The sequence below is a fragment of the Mustela nivalis genome (assembly GCF_964662115.1).
Source record: "Mustela nivalis genome assembly, chromosome: 19".
Classification (NCBI taxonomy): Eukaryota; Metazoa; Chordata; class Mammalia; order Carnivora; family Mustelidae; genus Mustela; species Mustela nivalis.
In genome coordinates this window covers 8,418,978-8,436,461 of record NC_139038.1, presented here as the reverse complement: position 1 = coordinate 8,436,461, position 17,484 = coordinate 8,418,978, and the positions used below count along the sequence as shown (strand labels likewise).

Sequence of the window (17,484 nt, the reverse complement as noted above, 5' to 3'; positions counted from 1 at the left end):
TGTTAACCCTTTGTCATACTCGTTGCAACTGTTATCCTGTTTATAGGGCAACCAAAACATTCCATTAAATGGCGTTTTAAAAACATAAAGATATTTAAAATATTATGTGTTCAATTTTCTTATTCTTTGTTCTTTTCCCCACTGTTTTTTTGTTTAGAAGGACATTACTCAATGACAGATCAAATATTTGGCTATAGTTTCTTCAAGTTTTTAATGATTTCCTTTAATTCTTTGGATCCTCTGGAATTCATATCAGAGTATGGTGTGAAGTAAGGAGCTAATTTTATTTCTTTCTGAATAGCTAAGCAAATGTCCCGGCATCATTTATTGAATAATCTGTTCTTCCCCCACAGATTTGCAATGCCACCTCAGTAAGCTGAGATGCGGGGATCACCATGGCAACGGGGCTGCGTTCAAAGCATTTGTTCTCACAAAGTGGAGGGCTGGTGCCCAGCAGGGCTCAGCCTGGCCTCCCTGCACGTCTTCCCTAATTAAGATGCACCTTTTGGTTTTGAGTCTTCAAAAAAACTCTCCCTTTGTAAACCACCGTACAGAAGGAAAATTAAGGCCAAGGCCCTCGGCGCCCCATCTGTGAAGAGCCGGGCCTGCCAGAATGGTTGGAGCAGAGGAGCAGGTAGGCAGCAGGGTAAGAAAGCGGACAGTGACTTGGTCCTGAGAACCTGGAGGAATATACATCATCAAGTCCCCAAAGAGGCTGGGGACAGGATGGTCACATTCAAGAACGCAGCGCTCACTTGACACAAAGCAGAGACCGAGCTTTTGGTCCAGCAAGAACTGGTGCCCCTAAGAGGCAGGAAAGCCACACTTCCATGCTGTCCGGGGTTCCTAGCCTTAGGTCTCTGGGGTCCCCCTTCCTCATCAGGTATCCGTGTCCAGCCTGGCAGGGATGAGGCCTCAGCCCGGGCTCATTTGCCAAGGAGGGGGTGTCCTGCCTCTGGGGAGGCCCCGGGGAGCCTGCATACTGGTGGTGTGGTGGAGGCTGCGAGCCTTAAGCACCCGCTACCCCCTCCTTCTCCCTGACGTCCCAGGTATGAAGTCTGCCAGAGCCCCGGCCTGTGGGGTCTTCCCTCATGCCCCGCCTTCCCACCTTAACCAGTGACAGGGCAGTCTGGGGGGTGGTTCGGTGTAGAAACAGGTCTGCCCACCCACGCCCCAGCTCCTGGTGACTGTCCCTCCTCTCTGTTGCCACCATTTAGGCCTCATGCCCTTTGGCTGGAGGGCCGCTTCCTAACAGGTGTCCCACAGTGTCTGTCCCTTGCTGGAAACTTCTGTGGCAGCCCATTACCATCAGAACAAATCTCCTTTCCTAATCTGACCCTGTCTTCCCTCCTCCCACATCTGCCCCAGCCTCTTTCTGGAAACTTCCCTGTTCTTCTTACACTTCCCTTCTCCCCACACAGATGGCCCTTTGCATGCTGCCCCCTCCCCCACCTGGCGAACTCTTATTCAGTCTTGCAGGTGCCTCAGCTGTGTCCCCTCGAGAGGATGCTCCTCCAGCTGGGCCGAGTGCTCCTCCCTGGGGTCCCCCACTGTCCTCACGGCCCTCCTTGCTTTCTAGAAGATGGGGACTGGCCTGCTTCGGTCTGTGGACTGATCCATCAATGGGACTGGGCCGGGGGCAGGATAGGCCAGCTGTGGGGCCGTCCTCTAGCCCTACCCAAGCGTGTGAGGCTGAGGAGTGGTGCTGGCCGCCGACCCACACCTTTTCCTGGTTACCTGGCCCTCAATGAGGCCGTGTCTCCCCCCAGGCATAGAGCAAGACAGGGTGCCCTTCCAGGGTAGGGGCGGTTGCATTTCCAGCACCCCACGGGAGCCAGGCCCAGCCAGAGCCCAGGAGCGTTCACAGTTGCAAGTTAGTAAATGGGGGGGGGGGTGTCTATGGACAGGCTGCAGCTAACCCCTCGGATGGACAAATCTTAGAGAGGATGCAGCGTTGCCAGCTCCTTCCATGAAGCCTGGGGGAGGGGACAGTGTTTGGCAGAAACCGTTGGGCAAGAGAACCCAATTCCCACTGTGGCCCCATGGGAGGTCAGAGAGTGTGGCCCCTCAACAGTGTGCAGAAGCTACGAGCCATGTCAGAACTGGGACTTGAGGTGCCAGGGTCCCTTCTGTTCTGAGCCACACAGGCAAGCCCTGGGTGAAGGGGGGCCTCTTGGCAGCTATCACCCCCACCCCCCGAGTCCTCAGCAGCTCAGATAAGGCTCTCTCCCAGAGTGGTCCCTGCAGTAAAAGACTTCAGGGGCATCTGGGTGTCTCTGGTGGGTTAAGCATCTGCCTTCAGCCCAGGTCATGATCTCGGGGTCCTGAGATCAAGCCCCACATTGGGCTCCCTGCTCAACAGGGAGTCTGATTCTCCCCCTCCCTCTGCCCCTAACCCCACTCGAGCTTGCTCGCTCACTCTCAAATAAAGAAATAAGAAAAAGCCTTCAAACCAAATCAGGGAGCATCCTTTGGGCGTGGGCCCTGATACCTTCGATCAAAGCTTCCCATCTTTAATGTGGCTGCGTTTCAGGTGGGCTCAGGTGTTGACCCTTGGAGGCTTCCAGAGCAATGCTGGGACAGCCAGAGACCCCAGGCTCGGCATGACCCCCAGGGGCAGCCCTGGTCATTTACCCCAAGGGCTGTACCAACAGCAGCCTGTCCTCTGTGAGCCAGGACTTGAGAAAGGCCAGGAGCTCTGTGCCAGGTGAGGGCAGGACAGCTCCGCTTTGGTGGGGACCAGACCTGAGGGTTGGCATTCTAGCACATCCACGGGCTCCTGGTATCCCTGGGATCTTGTGGTGTCAGGAGTCTTGTAAAGAAAGAGGACAGTGATGTGCAGACAGGGAGACAGCTTCTATCCCCAGCTCCAGCAGAATCCGCAAAGATCAAACGTCACGGTTTGGTGGAAGTTTCTAGAATGTGCCAATCCTACAGAAAGGTTTGCAGAGCTGCCAGGGACCTAACAGGGCATCGTAGTCTTTAAGAATAGTGCAGGCTCCTGCGTAGCCCTAAAGAGAAATGAAGCACAAACACATCCACGACGTGAATGAAACTGGAAATCATTACACTCGGTCAAAGAACCCAGAAGTTTCACACAGCGTAGGATTCCAGGATGTCAAATGTCCAGAATGGGCTAATTCATAAATAGCTGGTCAGTGGTTGCCTAGGGGTGGGAGGAATGGGGGCCTCTGGGGAATGGCTCGGTTGTTAAACAGGGTTTCTTTCGGGGAGATGACTATGTCCTAAAATTGACTGCACGACTCTGAATACACCAAAAGCGCCTGAATTAGACACCCAAAATAGGTGAGTTGAATGGTATGTGAATTATATATAACTCAATAGTAATAATAGGGGCGCCTGGTTGGCTCAGTGGGATAAGCCTCTGCCTTCGGCTCAGGTCATGATCCCAGGGTCCTAGGATCAAGCCCTGCATCAGGCTCTCTGCTCAGCGGGGAGCCTGCTTCCCCCCCTCTCCGTCTGCCTCTCTGCCTACTTGTGATCTCTGTCAGATAAATAAATAAAATGTTTTTTAAAATAATAATAATAAAAAGCTCAGTTACGGAACAGGGAGTGTAAGCTGCAGGGTCAGACAGCAGGTTCAAATCCTGACCTGGGTAACCGCAGCCGCATCACTTAACCTCCTGCCCTAATTTGCTCCCCTGCGAAATGAAGGGTGACGGAAGCCGCTGGGTTGCCTGAGTCCGTCCCTATGACTGTGGGGCGGCGCCTGACACAGGGGAGGAGTCTGCCCCAGGGAGGGAGCTCAGCCCTCTGACGTGGTGGAAGACGGAGCCCCCGGGGTGTTAAATGACGGGCCCAAGGGGCCCAAGGTCACTGTCATAACAGCCTCCAAACTTGGTGTCCCAAGTCCTCAACTCTAGAACGTCTGCATGTGACCTTATTTGGAAAGAAAAGGCTCTTTGAAGCTGTAATTACGGCAAGGATCTTGAGACTCAGAGATTGCCAGATTACCCAGATGGGCCCCACATCCAAAGACAAATCCTTATAAGAGATCCAGGGAACAAGGACGGGGCAGCCGCCAGCCCGAGAGATGCCCAGGGCCACTGGAAGCTGGAAAGGGAAAGGAATGGATTCTCCCTGATAGCCCGCCGTGGGAGCACAGCCCTGCCGACACCTAGATTTTGGCCTCTCGCCTCCAGAACTGTGACAGGATACATTACTGCCTGTCTGTTACGGCAGCCCCAGGAGCTTGAACAGTGACCCTGCCCGCAGTGTCAGAGCAAAGACTTGTGACTCCACTTACCACTCGGGACCTGTTGGGGGGGCATTTCTCTGCGGATAAAATAAGAGCTTCAATCCCAGCTAACTCGAGGAGTCTGGAGGCCGCTGCTGTGAGCCTTCTTTACAGATGGGAACATAGAGACCCCGCTGTCTACTTGCCCATGCCACACAGCACAGCCATCCACAAGGAGGGAGGTGAGGCTGGAACAGGTGAGCCCCGCTGTCTCCTTCGGGGCACACCGGCTCATTAGATTTACCAGCCCCTGCCTGAAAAAGTATTTAATTTGCCTTTTACAATGCAGCGATTGCAAGTTAATTAACTGGCAATTGAAAGTTATAGGTGACATTAGAATTTATTAATAACATTGGAAATAAATCTCCGTGGAATTCAAGTAATTGAAAGTCTCATGAAATTCTCTTTTTTATCACCCATAAAACAGGTCTAGGAGAGAGGTGTTCCAGAAACCTCAGGGGGTGGTTGGGATTGCAGCTGTGGGATCTTTGGGTGGGAGGGGGCTGCTATTCTGACCTGGGCCCATCCTGAACGCCCGCCTGCCCCCTGTGCACCACCTGGGTGACTGCCTCCTAGGGTCTGGGAAGGAGTCATTCTCCCTTTGGAAATGTCCCGTGACTCACAGCAGTGATCAGAGCAGGGCACTGGGGACACAGATGTGACTCCCCCACAAGAGGTCATCAGCCTAGTGGGGAAGACAGAGCCTCAGGGGCTGGGGTCCGGGGCCAGAGTCAAGCAGTTCCTACCCATCTGTGCCCATGGTGGGCCTATGCTAATGTTCCCTCATTTACCCTCGGGTGGCGCGCTGGGTGGGCGCTCCATTCCCTCCCACTCCTCCTGCCCTGGGCCGATGCTCTCCCCCAGGGGGCTGCAGGGAGAAGGGGGCAGCCACAGGGCATGGAGGCCCTCCCCCAGGGGGCTGCGGGGTGAAGGGGGCAGCCACAGGGCATGGAGGCCCTGCAGTGGCACCCGGGCAGGGGGCTCTGGGTGGCTTGTTTCTCCATTCTGAGTCACCACTGGTACCTGTAAGCGGAGTGTAGAGGTGCAGGCGGGAGTTTCCATGAGCAGGACACCAGACAGAAGCGAGGGCCGGAGAGGCCCAGCTGGTCTCGTTGGGCTGCAGGAATCAGAGCAGGGAACGCATCTGAGGATTCTGTCCAAAGCGGAGAGCCAAGATCGGAGAGCCCTGCTGCCCCTGGGGCTCTAAGTGCCAGGCGAAGACCCCTCCAACCTGCCCTCTTCCCCCCACCAATCCCCCAAGCACCTGTGACCACCCACCCCCCACGTGGCTGGGGAGCCAACACCCCCAGGCCAGACAGAGAAGAGGCCAGCCAAAGAGAGACGCTACCACCCCATGCTGGGCTGGATGGGACCTTGGTGACAGGGCCAACCAAGTTCCAGAGCCCAGGCTGGGGGCAGGGAACAGGGCAGCCCCTGCAGATTCCTGCGCAAGGAGGCTGCGCAGGCAGGCTTGCGTTTCAGTAAGAGCGTTCCCTGGGCCAGATGGAGGGAAGGGGGCACACTGACCTCGGGAACCAGTTGTGGCAGCCGGTCCCCTGTGGGCCCGCTTCCTTCCTCCGGCACTCGAGGTCCTCCAAGATCTGGCATGTGGCAGCCGCTTCGGTCCTCCTGTGAGCGTTCCCTCTGCCGTCCCCCACCCACGCAACCACGAATCTTTCCCGCTCCTCGTCCGGCCCCGGCCCTTCCTCGCCCTGGCCCCTCCTGGCAGTGCCCAGCCTCAGTCTCCCGGTTTACGGGCACGCCCCTCTGCCCTCCGGAACCACGGCAGCCTAGAGCCCGGCCTCCCCACGTCTCAGGCCGGTCCTGAAACTCTGCTTCACGACCAAGCGCTGTGTGACCTCGAGCGAGCCGCCCCACTTCCCGGGGACGTCGCGGGCGCTCCACAACATGGGAAAGGTGGCTCCGACGCTGAAGGCAGGTGACACACGCCGCATGTCTGGCGCGGTGCCGGGCCTCGTCTTTAAGAAGAACCAGCCTGGGACCTGCCAACCCCGGGAAACGCCGCCCGGAAGCCTCGACGCCGGCCAACACACTTCACACTCGTCGCGTCCACCCTCCGCCTCCCACCGGAAGCTGCTTCCCTCCCACACTTCCGCTTCCGGCGGCCCCGGGCGCGCCTGGGCATCCGGTCCCGCCCCCCGCGCTGGGGCTGGCTGCCCGCTCCGCCGTCCTCGGCTGCAGAGTCCGGGGCCAGGGTGCAGACGGAGGCTTCCCGTGCATCCAGATACTGAAAAGTTACACGTCGAGTTAACCCACTTAAATAAAAGGCGCGCTGGGCTCGCACTTTGACAGATATCCTTTGCAAGGCCTGGGAAGGCCGGGTTCACTCCCGAATTCTGACCTCCCAGGGCTGTGCTCTGGAACGGGGCGGCCCCGGGGAGAGCCAGCCCCTGGTCCTCGGAAGCCCCACCTCCCTGCTCGCTGCTGTCCTGCACCTAGAGGCCTCGGGCGCACGTGCGGACAAAGCGACAGCCCCGGGTCGAAGAACGCAGGTGGCGGGGAAGCCTTGAGGCGTGCTCAGGGAGAGACCCACACAGAGCCTAAGCTGATGGCCCCGGGGCAGCACATTTCAGTGCCCCGGGCAAAGGGGGCAAAGCAGACAGTCTCGTGAGGCTGGTCTCCCACTGGTCTGGGAGAAGGAGATGCCTTCTGCCTGGTCTCCCTGAAGAGTGGATAGCCCGGCTTGTCATTCAGTCCCACGGGGACCCTGGAGGCTGCCCTGTACCCTGGCTGAGGCTTCACCCAACACAGGGGGTTGCTCGTGGCCAGGGGTGAGGGGTCGTGAGCTGAGAGGGTGGCCTACAGAAAGAGAAAGGGGCTCAGCCCTCCAGGGGAGGCAGCCCTCACGGCCAGGTCTGGCCCGGCCTCCTGCACTTGTGTGTACACTCTGGGCTCAACAGCGCCTTGTACAAGGGGTCCCTGATGACCTGCCCCCACTCCAAGCCTTTGCTGAGGCTGCTCCCCCTGCCTCCACGGCCCTTTCCCGTCCAGCCAACTCCCACTGACCCCGGAAGACCCTTTTCCCCCTCCCCGGCCCCTGACAGATTAGCCACCCCCTCCATCGTGTTGCTGTAGCCTGCAGCCGTGTCCCATATTGTGTGTGCGGCACTGTCCTCACATCCGACCACCCCGTCCCTAGATATGACTCTTTCAGAGCCGACCTCCCTCTGCACCTGCGTCTTTATGGCCAGGAGGCAGGCTGGCCAGGCCTCCCCGCCAGCCACCACCACAGGACACCAGAGCCCCAGTGGGGAGAGCACCTTTATTGTCAGAGAATTCTAGACTTCCCACCGGCCTCTGACTGCCGCCCCTCGGCCCCCAGGCCAGTCCTGCCTCACACAGGGCAGGGGGAGCTTACCGGGGCCTGGCCACAACCTCCCAAGAGCCCCAAGGACACTGGGGACAGATGGCTCCAGTCCTGAGGAGAGACACGACCTGGGGTGGCACCAAAACCTCCGAGCCTGCTACTGAGACTGGGTCCTGACCCAGCAAGAGAGGAGCACCAGGGCCAGGCCGGGTCACAGGGGAGCCCATGGCTCAAGAGGCCTGTGGTCTGAGCTGCTCTGGCGTCCCCGGGCCCGGGTGTCTGCTTTGGAGTCGGCTTGGGCCCACAGCCCTGAGGGGGCAGCATCTTTCCAATGGGGCCTGGGACTCGGGCAGCTTTCTTGTCTCTAGCTGGTCAAGGGGACATGGGACTTGCCGTGTGACACAGAAATGCCCAGCCCTAGAGATTCCCAGACAGGGCAGAGCTACCAGCGATGGCCTCCTTGGGCACACCGGCCCAGTAACTACTTCCTCTTCTCGGCTCATGGGCAGGAGGGCCCTACTGGGCTGGCTGGGTCCAGAGGCCGGGAGGCAGCGGTGGGCGATGCCGGTTTTGAATAAACCCGAGTCCTGGGTTTATTCAGGGTGTCCCTGGCGCTGCCAGACCCTGCAGCAGACCCCAAGCCCAGGGATGGGGATTGAGGAAGAAGACCCAGGACCCTGCCTTCCTTCCCTGCTGGCTGGTCCAGCCTCCCCCACAGCCCTGCGCCCAGCCTGAGTTTCTCTGCAAAGACAGGAAGCTGGCAGGGTAGAGCGTTAAGGATCCAGGAGGCCTGGGTTCAAATCCTGTCCCAGCTGTCCCTGGTCCCGTGGCCTCGGCGGGAAAGTGGGGATATCAAGCCTACCTCCTAAGGGTTAAATGAGACAATGCAGGGAAAGCTCCTTGGACAGGCCCCGACTCAGTAAATGATGAGTATTAGGGTTATTCTTGTGCCCCGCCCAGCCCCCCCCCCCAGACCCCTAGACCCTGTCTCCTGCAGAAGGTGAGAGTGGGGAGGGCAGGGACCAGGAAAGGGCCCTGCCAAGAGAGTTGGGGCCCTCTGGACCCTGCCTCTGGAGCTGCCATCTGTCCCCAAGACCCCCCCTCCCAGACCCCAGGAGCCAGTGTCTCTTGCGATCGTCCATGCCTGGAGCGCAGGCCCCCTTGGTGGGTCTTCAGGAACCAGCAGGGCCACACGGGCCTCAGGGCCGGGTCTCCGGCGGGGCTGGGGCTTGTCCTGGAGAGCTGGCCTCTTACTTGCCACCGCTGGCCCGGCCGGTGCTCCTCTGCCCAGGGTCGGGGCCGAGCAGGGCAGCGAGGGTGCTGTCGGGCGGGGAGCCGCCCCGCTTCATCTTCAGGCTGGCTCTCAGGGCAGCGTCTTGGCCAGAACCCCCCTCGGGGGAGGCCAGGGGATCTGGAAGGACAGCAGGCGGGCCGGCTCACGTGGGGCCTCGGGAGCCCTCAAGGGCACCCTTTGCTTCAGGCGCCCCAACGGCGAGGGAAGCCCGGTGCCCAGCGAGGACAGGGCAAGGCTGCAGAAGGCTCCCTGGGCACGCAGGCACCTGTCACTCATGCATTCGCCCACTCACCCGGCAACCAGTGCTCACCCGGCAACCAGTGCTGACCTGGCAACCGGTGTGGACCCCGCCCGGGCTCCCTGCCCCGCATGCCAGGGAGAGACGCAGAAAGCCCACCCCCATCAGGGAGCACAAGGCTCCGAAGAGCACCGAGGGGTGAGAGGAGGGCGCCTTCCCAGGGGGAGAGACCCTAAAGCAGGTCCTGAAGTGGGAGCTGGTGGTCAGTGGGCAGAGGGACTGGCCTGAGCAAAGGCGTGGAGGTGGGGGGCGGGAGGGAGGTCCTGGGAGGACTAGGTGGTGGCTCCAAGTCACTGGGCACCCGGCCATGCTGGGCAGGGGCTTGGGACCTGATGTGCCTGGACATCAGTCACGGGCAGTAGTGGGGCACGGAGGGCCCTTGAGCAGGGGAGGCACAGGGTAGGGTAAGCCTGGGGTTTGGGGAAGACCAACTGGCAGCCAAGTGGAGGTCATCGAGTCAGGCAGACCAGAGGCCGTGGCAGCTGCCCTGAGGGCAGCAAGGGGGTGTGGAGGCCGGGGCAGAGGAGATTCCCAACTCCACGGCCAGCTGCAGGTCCGGCTGGCTCCAGGCCCTGGTCACCACTCACCATGGATCCCAATCATGTGTTCCAGGATGAGGACTCTCTCCGCCAGGATCTTCAGGGCCTCCCGCAGCTGCTGCACCCCCTCACCCTGAGGGGTGGGGGAGGAAGCGGCCAGGGTCAGGGCCGGCCACAGACACGGGCCACATCCTCCGAGCCCTCCCTATTCCTGACTCTGTTCCTTTGTCCCCATCCTCTAAGTAAAGCAGCCATGCCAAGTTGGATACCCACATGGCAGGCCTGGGGTCTGAAGCCTTGTTGCAGACAAGAAAGCTGCAGCACAGAGAAGGTAACCAGGGTCCTGGGGCCACACAGCCTGGCTTCACACCCAGACCTGTCCCCGGCGCGTCACAGTTTTTCCTGCTCCCATGGCTGCCTGGCTGCTTCCCCTGGGCAGAGCCCTGCTTTCTGGAAAATACCCTACCAAGGGCAGAGGCCCTAGCACAGGTGGGGGCATTTTGCTGGTCTCCTGAGAGCTCTCCAGGTGTGGCCACTCCGGAAAGAGAGACTAAAGGGAGAGCCACCGTCTCTAGAGCGTTGGCACAAGTGCGCCGTGATGAGGGGCTGACCCACACATGGGCAGAGGACCTGGTGCACCAAGACCCATCAAGGAGCTGGTTTATTGAGAAGACAGATGTCAAGGCCACTTGAGAAGGGACATGATGGTAAGGGACTCGGGCCCTGCCCTGAAGTCAGTCCCAGAACGGGCCTCTTGCAGGCATAACATGACAGCTCTATCCTGATGTTCAGATCCATCTAGTTTGAAACAACACAAAAGGATGGGCCCCCCCCGGGTGGCTCCAATGGTGAAGCATCTGACTCTTGATCTCAGATCAGGTCTTGATCTCAGGGTCGTGAGTTCAAGTCCTGAGATGGGCTCCACGCTAGGGATGGAACCCACTTCAAAAAAAGCAAAATAATAATAATAAAAAAAAAAACAGCAAAAAGTGTCCTATAGGTTAAGGAGAGAGGTCTTCTCCCCAGGGAAGCAAAGGCCACAAGAAGCCACACTGGGGGTAGTGTCTGGGATGGGGGTCCAGAGCCCTAGCCCAGCCCCAAGCCCCTGAGCCCTGGCAAAGAGTGACATCCTAAGCACTGTTTCTGTCTCCCTTTGCAAGTCTGCGAATCTTCCTGCGACTCTGGGCCCATGCCTGTACCACTTCTTTCTCCTGCTGCCTCCTGTGCCCACCATAGCTGCTCTGGCTCCAGCCTCTCCACTCCATCCCAGCCCGCCTCCCCAGTCACCCCCAGCCAGGGTGGCTCATCAGAGACCCCTAGATGCCCACTGTGGCTGGCCACTCCCTGAGCTCTGACACACCCTGGGGATTCTTGCTGTCAGCCTGCAAGTTCTCCTCTGCCAGCCTCACTGCGCTCACCCCCTTTACCCATCACCCAAGTCTCCGGCATCCCTCCTCCTCCCAGAAGACAGCGGGTCCCCACGGCCATGCCCGTATTCCATCTGTGTCCCCTCCCCACCCCACTGTGCCCCTGCCTGCTCTCATCCTTACTCCCTGCCCCCCCCATTCCCTCCCACATCCACCAGCCCTCGGTCGGTGACCCCACGTGTCCTTCAGTCCGCCAGCGCAGTGACGCTGGGGGCAACTGCCACGGACCAGGCACCGCGCATGGGGGATTCCTGTCCCTGGAGAGGGACTTGGCAGCTGTAGCCTCCTTAAATAACAGGTTCTCCCCGCAGTGTCTCCCCTCTCCTCCAGCCCCGGGCCAGTCCCCTGTCTGCACGCTAAGCTGCACTCACCAGCCTCCCCCGCCGGGCAGGGACCCCCCCTTCACCCCGTGGCCTGGCGCCCTATGTGAGGCTGAGGGGTGTCAGTGCAGACCTGCCGAGCACCCGCCCTCCCACCGGGACGCAGCCAAGGGGGCAGAAGAGGAGCTCGGCCCCCAGAACCTGTTACCTCGGCAGCAGCTTTGTCTTCTTCCTGCCCCTTCCCGCCAGGCTCGCCCTAGGAAGAAAACCCCCCCGCAGTCAACAATCTGTGTGTGGCGGGGGGAGTGGGGGCGCCCCTCTATCCGCCCCAGCTTCTCACGCAGACCGCGGGGGCCAGAGGGAGTGAGGGCAGGCTGGGCACGCAGAGCCTGGGGACAAGGGTGCTGGTGCCCAGAGCTGGCAGCTGCCTCCACGGGCACCGCCGCCCTGGGGTGGGCAGAGCAGGGGAGCACCCGAGGCCCCAAGCATCTGTGCGTGGCCCCACTGGGTTGGTTTGGGGCCTTCACTGTTCTTCAGTCCTGACACCCCGCAAGCTCAGGTCTCAGCTCGGCCAGGGACCAAGTCCCTGTTTCTCTCCGCTTCCACCTCTAAAACACGAGGCCAGCAACACCGGCCTCACACTAACCCCCACATTGTATGCAGTGTGACCTTCAGCAGGTTCCGTGCTCTCCTCTCTAAAACGGGGTTAACACCGCCTACCTCCCGGGAGGATTCAGACTAAATAAATCAATACTTACAATGAGCTCTGATGGGAGCCTGGTGCCCGAAATTCTGGGGCAGGACTCAGCATTGTTACCGGACAGAAAAGCCAGGACAAGGCATGGCTTTGGAGGCTAACACTGCTGGGTTTACTTGGCTCCATCATTGCCTTGCTGTGCGACCTTGGGCAAGTCACTTAACCTCTCTGAGCCTTAGCTGCCAGTTCTCCAAAAAATGGGGAAAATAAAGTCCTGGCTTGCTGGGTCATAACTAAGCTTAAACTCACTGTGGGTGAAGAGCACGGCCCCTCCCCCCAGCACACGGGAGGTGCTCGGCAAAGCTCCGTCCCTCCTCCCAGGCTCTCTGCCCCCTAACTTAGACCCGGGCACCGAGGAGGTGCCTGCCTCCTTGGCCCTGCAGGCAGGAGTGGGGACTCATAAGTTCTTACTTCCAAGGAGGGAAATTTGAGGCCAGCTGTCTGGGCCTCCACTTCTGGGAGGTTCGGAGTAGGGAGGAGCTCCGCAGGCCACATAGCATGCGAACTCGAGGGTCTGGGCTCCCCAGAAGAGACCTGAGGACACGCATCCAATCCACCACCAGGAGGCTAATGTAGTCATTGCTCACACTCCCAGTGAGGGGCTCCCCACTTTCCAAGGGCACCCCTTTACCAGCTCGGGCAGCTGGGATCACAGGAAGGCTGCCCCTTCTCTGGGCAGGGTAGAATCAGACCACGTTAGGGGTGGCTGTGGGGCTGAGCCCAGGCCAGGCTGGGACAGAGTCCCCCCAACCCCACCTCCCCGGTGCCCTGGGCCTGCACCAAAGCCCACCACCCTGGGAACAGCCCGGCGGCACAGCCCCCCACTTACAGCCGGTCCCGTCACGCCCCGCTCTCCGGCCAAGCCCTGCAGAAAGGCAGACAAAGACAGTGAGGCCTTGCCTGCCCCCTTTATGCCTGTCTCCCCCTTAGCCGCCCCGCCCCAGGACAGGAGGAGGACAGAGTGGAGGAGATGGGACGGCGCCTCCTGGGCCACCCTCCACCAGCTCCTCCCTGAGCCTTGGCAGGGCCCTCAGTCTTCTCAGCTGAGAAATGGGCCATTACGGCTGTCACACAGAGTCTGCACAGATGGCAAAGCCTGCAGGTCCCCCCCCACACACACACAAAGGTCCCCCCCAGAGCATGAATGATGGGGGTCCCGCTCAAGGCCTCCCATCCATGCTGAAATCTAGCCGGAAGGTTCCCCAGAGCCCAGACCCACGTGTCCAGCCACCTGCCCACAGGGGGACGCCCCCTCCACTTCCCCTTGAGAGCCCTGGGGACCCCCAAACCTGCCGCATTCTGCAGCCACCTCCCGGGAGATAACTCCCTGTGCTCCCCGCGGCTCCCACACACGCCGGGGAGTTGCCAAATCTGTTCATCCGCCAGACCCATCACACCCATTTTCTAAAGCTGTCCCTTCCCTTTGTGGCTTCCCGTACAACCACCTGAATGTAAGTCACCTTCTCTCTCTCCCTCTCACGCTTCCTTGGTCTCCCTGCCCCACTGCTCCCCCACCTTCCGTTCTCCCACAGCAGCCCCAGCCCGAGCCTGAGGGGCCTCTTAAAGATGGAAATCAGATCATGGGCCCTCCTTCTAGGAGACTCAGAGTCCCCTTTCCCTGTGACAGAAAACCACACTCTGCCCCTCCGGTCAGACCCTGCCCCCACCTCATCTCACATCACATTCTCCTTCCCTCAGTCTGTCCTGGGCTTTCTTCTACCCCAGGACCTTTGCACTCGCTCTTCTGGCTGCCAGGACCGTCCTTTCTTGGCATCTTTGCACAGCTGCTCCTTCTGGTTCCTTAGGTCCCAACTAAAGTGTCACCTCTGCACCTGTGTCGTGCCCTGCGTCCCTTCCCTCTCCCGCAAGGGCGCAAGACTCTGATAAGAGACCCCCTGACAGGATAAGCCGATCCCCAAGCGCCCACCACATTCTTGGTGAGAAAGCCTGAGAGGGGCCCCACCTCTGCCATTCTCCTGCTGTGTGACTCTGGGCAGGTGACTGATCCCCTCTGAGCCCCCCTTCCCCATCACGCCTGGGATACCACGACAATCTTATCTCGGAAAGCCGCTGGCACAAACAGGTAGGGAAGGGTTCTGAATCTCATTGTTCCCAACTCTCCCTGTGCCTGTGGGCTGGGGAAGCTGAAGGCATCTGGTGACAACATGTGGGTGACTCTTGGTGATGAGGGTTACAGGCTGGGGTGGACATTCTGTGATCTGTATGTCCTCTGGAGGCACCTGGCCTCTCTGGGTCTCAGTGAGCTCATCTCTGAGACGGGAAGGCTGCCCACGCCTCCCTGGGATGGGGGTTGGGCAGCACAGAGCTGAAGCTGCTGATGAGATCCGGGTCCTGCCCGAGCCAAGTGGCCAAGGGGCCAGCTGGGCCGCCCCTTCCCGAGCAGCTCAGGCTGAGAAAGAAGGCTGGCTCTTCCTTCCCAGGAAGACAAGTCCTCCTCCCCTGCCAGAAATGGGGAAGCCCTTACCTGCGATCCAGGGACACCTGGGGGTCCTGGGGGACCATGTGGTCCAGGAGGACCTGTGGGCAGAGTCACAGATGGTCACCTGGGGCCAGCCCCCTGCCCGCCCTATCTTGCACCCCACTCCTCCCCCAGAGCCTCATCCGTGAGGCCACCCTGCGCCCCCCCCCCCCAAGCCAGCCAGTCTCCCAGCAAATCTCTCTCAGGGCTGCCCCTTGTCCGGGGGGGACCCTCCTGGGTCCCTACCCCTCCAAGGCTACCCTTCTTGCCTGAGCTACTACAACAGCATCCTGACCATCCACACTCGCGGCCACCCAAAACCACCTTCAGTTAGGGCCCTCCCGGGGCTCCTGAAGCTCTCAGCCAGGCCCCCTCCACCGGCATGCCCCCAGCTACCCTCCTGGAAAGCTCCTTGGCCTCTGTGCTTGTGCAAGGGCTGTTCCTTCCTTCTGGAGCTTCTCCATCCCCTCCACAGCCCAACTAATGCTTTCTTACTGGTCTCAGGCTGAGCATCACCTCCTCCAGGAAGCCTTCCGGCACTTACCCTACCCCAGCTCTAGGCCAGTCCCCTCACCTCTGTGGGGCATTCGCTCAAATGCTACCTTTTAAAAGAGGCCAGGAAACTAGAGCCCTGTGCCACGTAGGGAGCAGTGACTACGTGAAAGGAGTAAATGAATAATGGGGGGACAAGGCACCCACATACTTGGTGAGCAAGGCTGGCCCCTGCCCCGCACTCCCCTTCACTCTCCTCCCCTCCCCTCCAGCAAGGGTCCCTGGAGGGTGGGGGTCAGGCCATGCCCAGGGTCCAGCCCCTTAGAACCCCAGGGCCATCCCCTGCTGCAGGGCCCCTGGTTTCTGCCAAAAGGCCCCGCACCTGCCCTACCAGCCCCTGGGGTCAGCCCTGTGCTGACCCCGTGCCTCCCCCTGGACCTGGGCCTCCAAGTACCCTGGCACAACCGCCACTCGGGCCCACAAGGGGGCAACCCTGAGTGGCTTCATGCTTGGGGCTCTTGTGTCGAGTCCCGCCAGGGTGCTGTCTCCCAGAAGCAAGGGACCTCACCCAATCCCCAGTATCCTGCCAAGGCCATGGTTCCCCAACCGGCCCCACAAGGCCCCTTGGCCCAGGCCAAGCCCAGAGCGGTGCCCCATGCAGACCAGGCTGTGCAGCTGCCCTCTGCACTTACCTGGAGGGCCAGGGGGGCCCCGGGGCCCCGGGACGCCAGCCAGCACTGTGTCCACGGCGGCCGAGGCCAGCTGTGAGTCTCCGTCTGCAGGCAGAGCAGTCGCCTGTGACCCGGTGGGTAGGGCCAGGATGCAGGACCTGAGCTTCCCCAGGGCCAGGACAGGCACCCCTGACTCCACTGGGCCTCACAGCAGCCCTGGCAAGCACACACTCTTGCTCCCGCAGAGCCCAGGTCGAAGGGCACAGAAAGCCCAGAGGGGTTCATATAATGCACAAACTCCTTCCAGAGCATTCCAGCCCCTTCAGAGTCTGGCCCTGCCCTACTTACCTCCCCAGTTCTCCGGCCAGAACTCTCCTCCCCTTCCCCCTACTCCACTCCACAGGCCCTTTCTTGATGTACCTGACAGGCTCACTCCGGTGGGGCCTCCTTCTCCAGGAAGGCCTCCCTGCCCAGTCCTTTGAGCTGCAGGGCCCTGGGCTGCCTCTATACGGCCCATTACTCAGCCTGGGGCAGGGATGGGGTCCGTTATTGGCCCAGTTCCTGCTATTTGGGTCTCTCCAGGGCAAGCCCCCTGTGACTTTGTCCTGCCTGAACCCCAGAGCCAGACCCAGAGAAGCCAGTCCAAGACATGCCTGGGGTGGGAGTGGCTACCCCTGCCCTTCCCTTCACACCTGGAAGCCAGGACCACACTTCTAGGGGCTCACAGCAGATGGGGACCCACTAAGGCACCCCAACTCCTCCCCAGGCACACACCCGGCACTCCCTTGGGGACCCCAAAGGCTGGTGAGGAGGGTCCCTTCTCAGGAGGGCTCTGAGCGCTCTGGATGGCAGCAGTGCCCGAGGCATTGTGACCAGAGCAGGCTGGAGCCCTGGGATGGCTCCCTGTGGCCCCGGGGCGTGTGCGGCCGAGCCCTGCTCTCTCTCTGAGTCTTCAGTGAGTCCCCACTTGCTCCAGAAGGCTCTGCTCTCACCGGCTGGGCCCCTGCACCCGCTGAGAGCAGCCCAGGACCCCCATCCTGCTCAATTCGAGTCCCTCTCTTCCATCAGAGCAGCTCCACTGGGAGTATTAACTGCCCCCACTCTACAAGTGGGGAAACTGAGGCTCAGACAGGGACAGAAGCACCAGCAGGAGGGGGCCAGAGTTTCTCTGACCCAGACAAAGAGGTCTCTGTCCCCCATGGTGCTTGGGATGTCATCCGACCCTGTCACCCACTTCTTAAAACCCTCCCCTGGTTCCCCGGGGCACTTAACCAGAGGATACCCCTTTGGTGGCCCCCCTACCCTCCGGGCCTCCCTGCTCCCACCTGCCTCACTGGGTGTCTGGGTTCAGAAACCCCAGACTGTGGCCCCCAAGGGCTGGAGTCTGTTTTCCTCACGGCTGTGTCCCCAGTGACACAAACCATGTGACGGCACATAGTAGGTGCTCAACCAACACTTGTGGCACAGTCCAAGGTCAGGGGATTCATGAGGGGATGTGCTCCCGCCACCAAGTGGGGAAACTGAGGCTGGCCACACAACAGAGTGACATTGGGGAGGGGGTCAGGAACCCAAGGGCAGGAGCTGGGCACCAAAGTGGCGACAGGCCAGGCTGGGGGCTAAG

The 17,484-nt window shown here is 60.4% G+C and overlaps 1 protein-coding gene and 1 long non-coding RNA gene across 3 annotated transcripts in view; both read right to left on the bottom strand.

Annotated features, from left to right (window-relative positions):
* Nucleotides 1-207: 207 nt before the first annotated feature.
* Nucleotides 208-6,365, bottom strand: LOC309854615. The gene is made up of 3 exons (XR_014306318.1): nucleotides 5,786-6,365; nucleotides 5,282-5,375; nucleotides 208-3,011 (listed from the first exon to the last, which is right to left on the bottom strand). It is a non-coding gene; the product is annotated as an uncharacterized lncRNA (long non-coding RNA).
* Nucleotides 6,366-7,522: 1,157 nt separating this feature from the next.
* COL26A1 (collagen type XXVI alpha 1 chain) overlaps nucleotides 7,523-17,484 on the bottom strand; it is a 123,439-nt gene continuing 113,477 nt past the window's right edge. For both annotated transcript variants that reach the window (XM_082714248.1, XM_082714249.1), the window contains exons 8-13: nucleotides 15,885-15,968; nucleotides 14,707-14,759; nucleotides 13,051-13,086; nucleotides 11,673-11,720; nucleotides 9,766-9,850; nucleotides 7,523-8,997 (exon numbers count right to left, since the gene is read on the bottom strand). In XM_082714248.1, coding sequence (XP_082570374.1) covers nucleotides 8,837-8,997; nucleotides 9,766-9,850; nucleotides 11,673-11,720; nucleotides 13,051-13,086; nucleotides 14,707-14,759; nucleotides 15,885-15,968 — 467 coding nt within the window. In that variant the 3' untranslated portion in view covers nucleotides 7,523-8,836. The remainder of the gene's footprint in view (nucleotides 8,998-9,765; nucleotides 9,851-11,672; nucleotides 11,721-13,050; nucleotides 13,087-14,706; nucleotides 14,760-15,884; nucleotides 15,969-17,484) is intronic.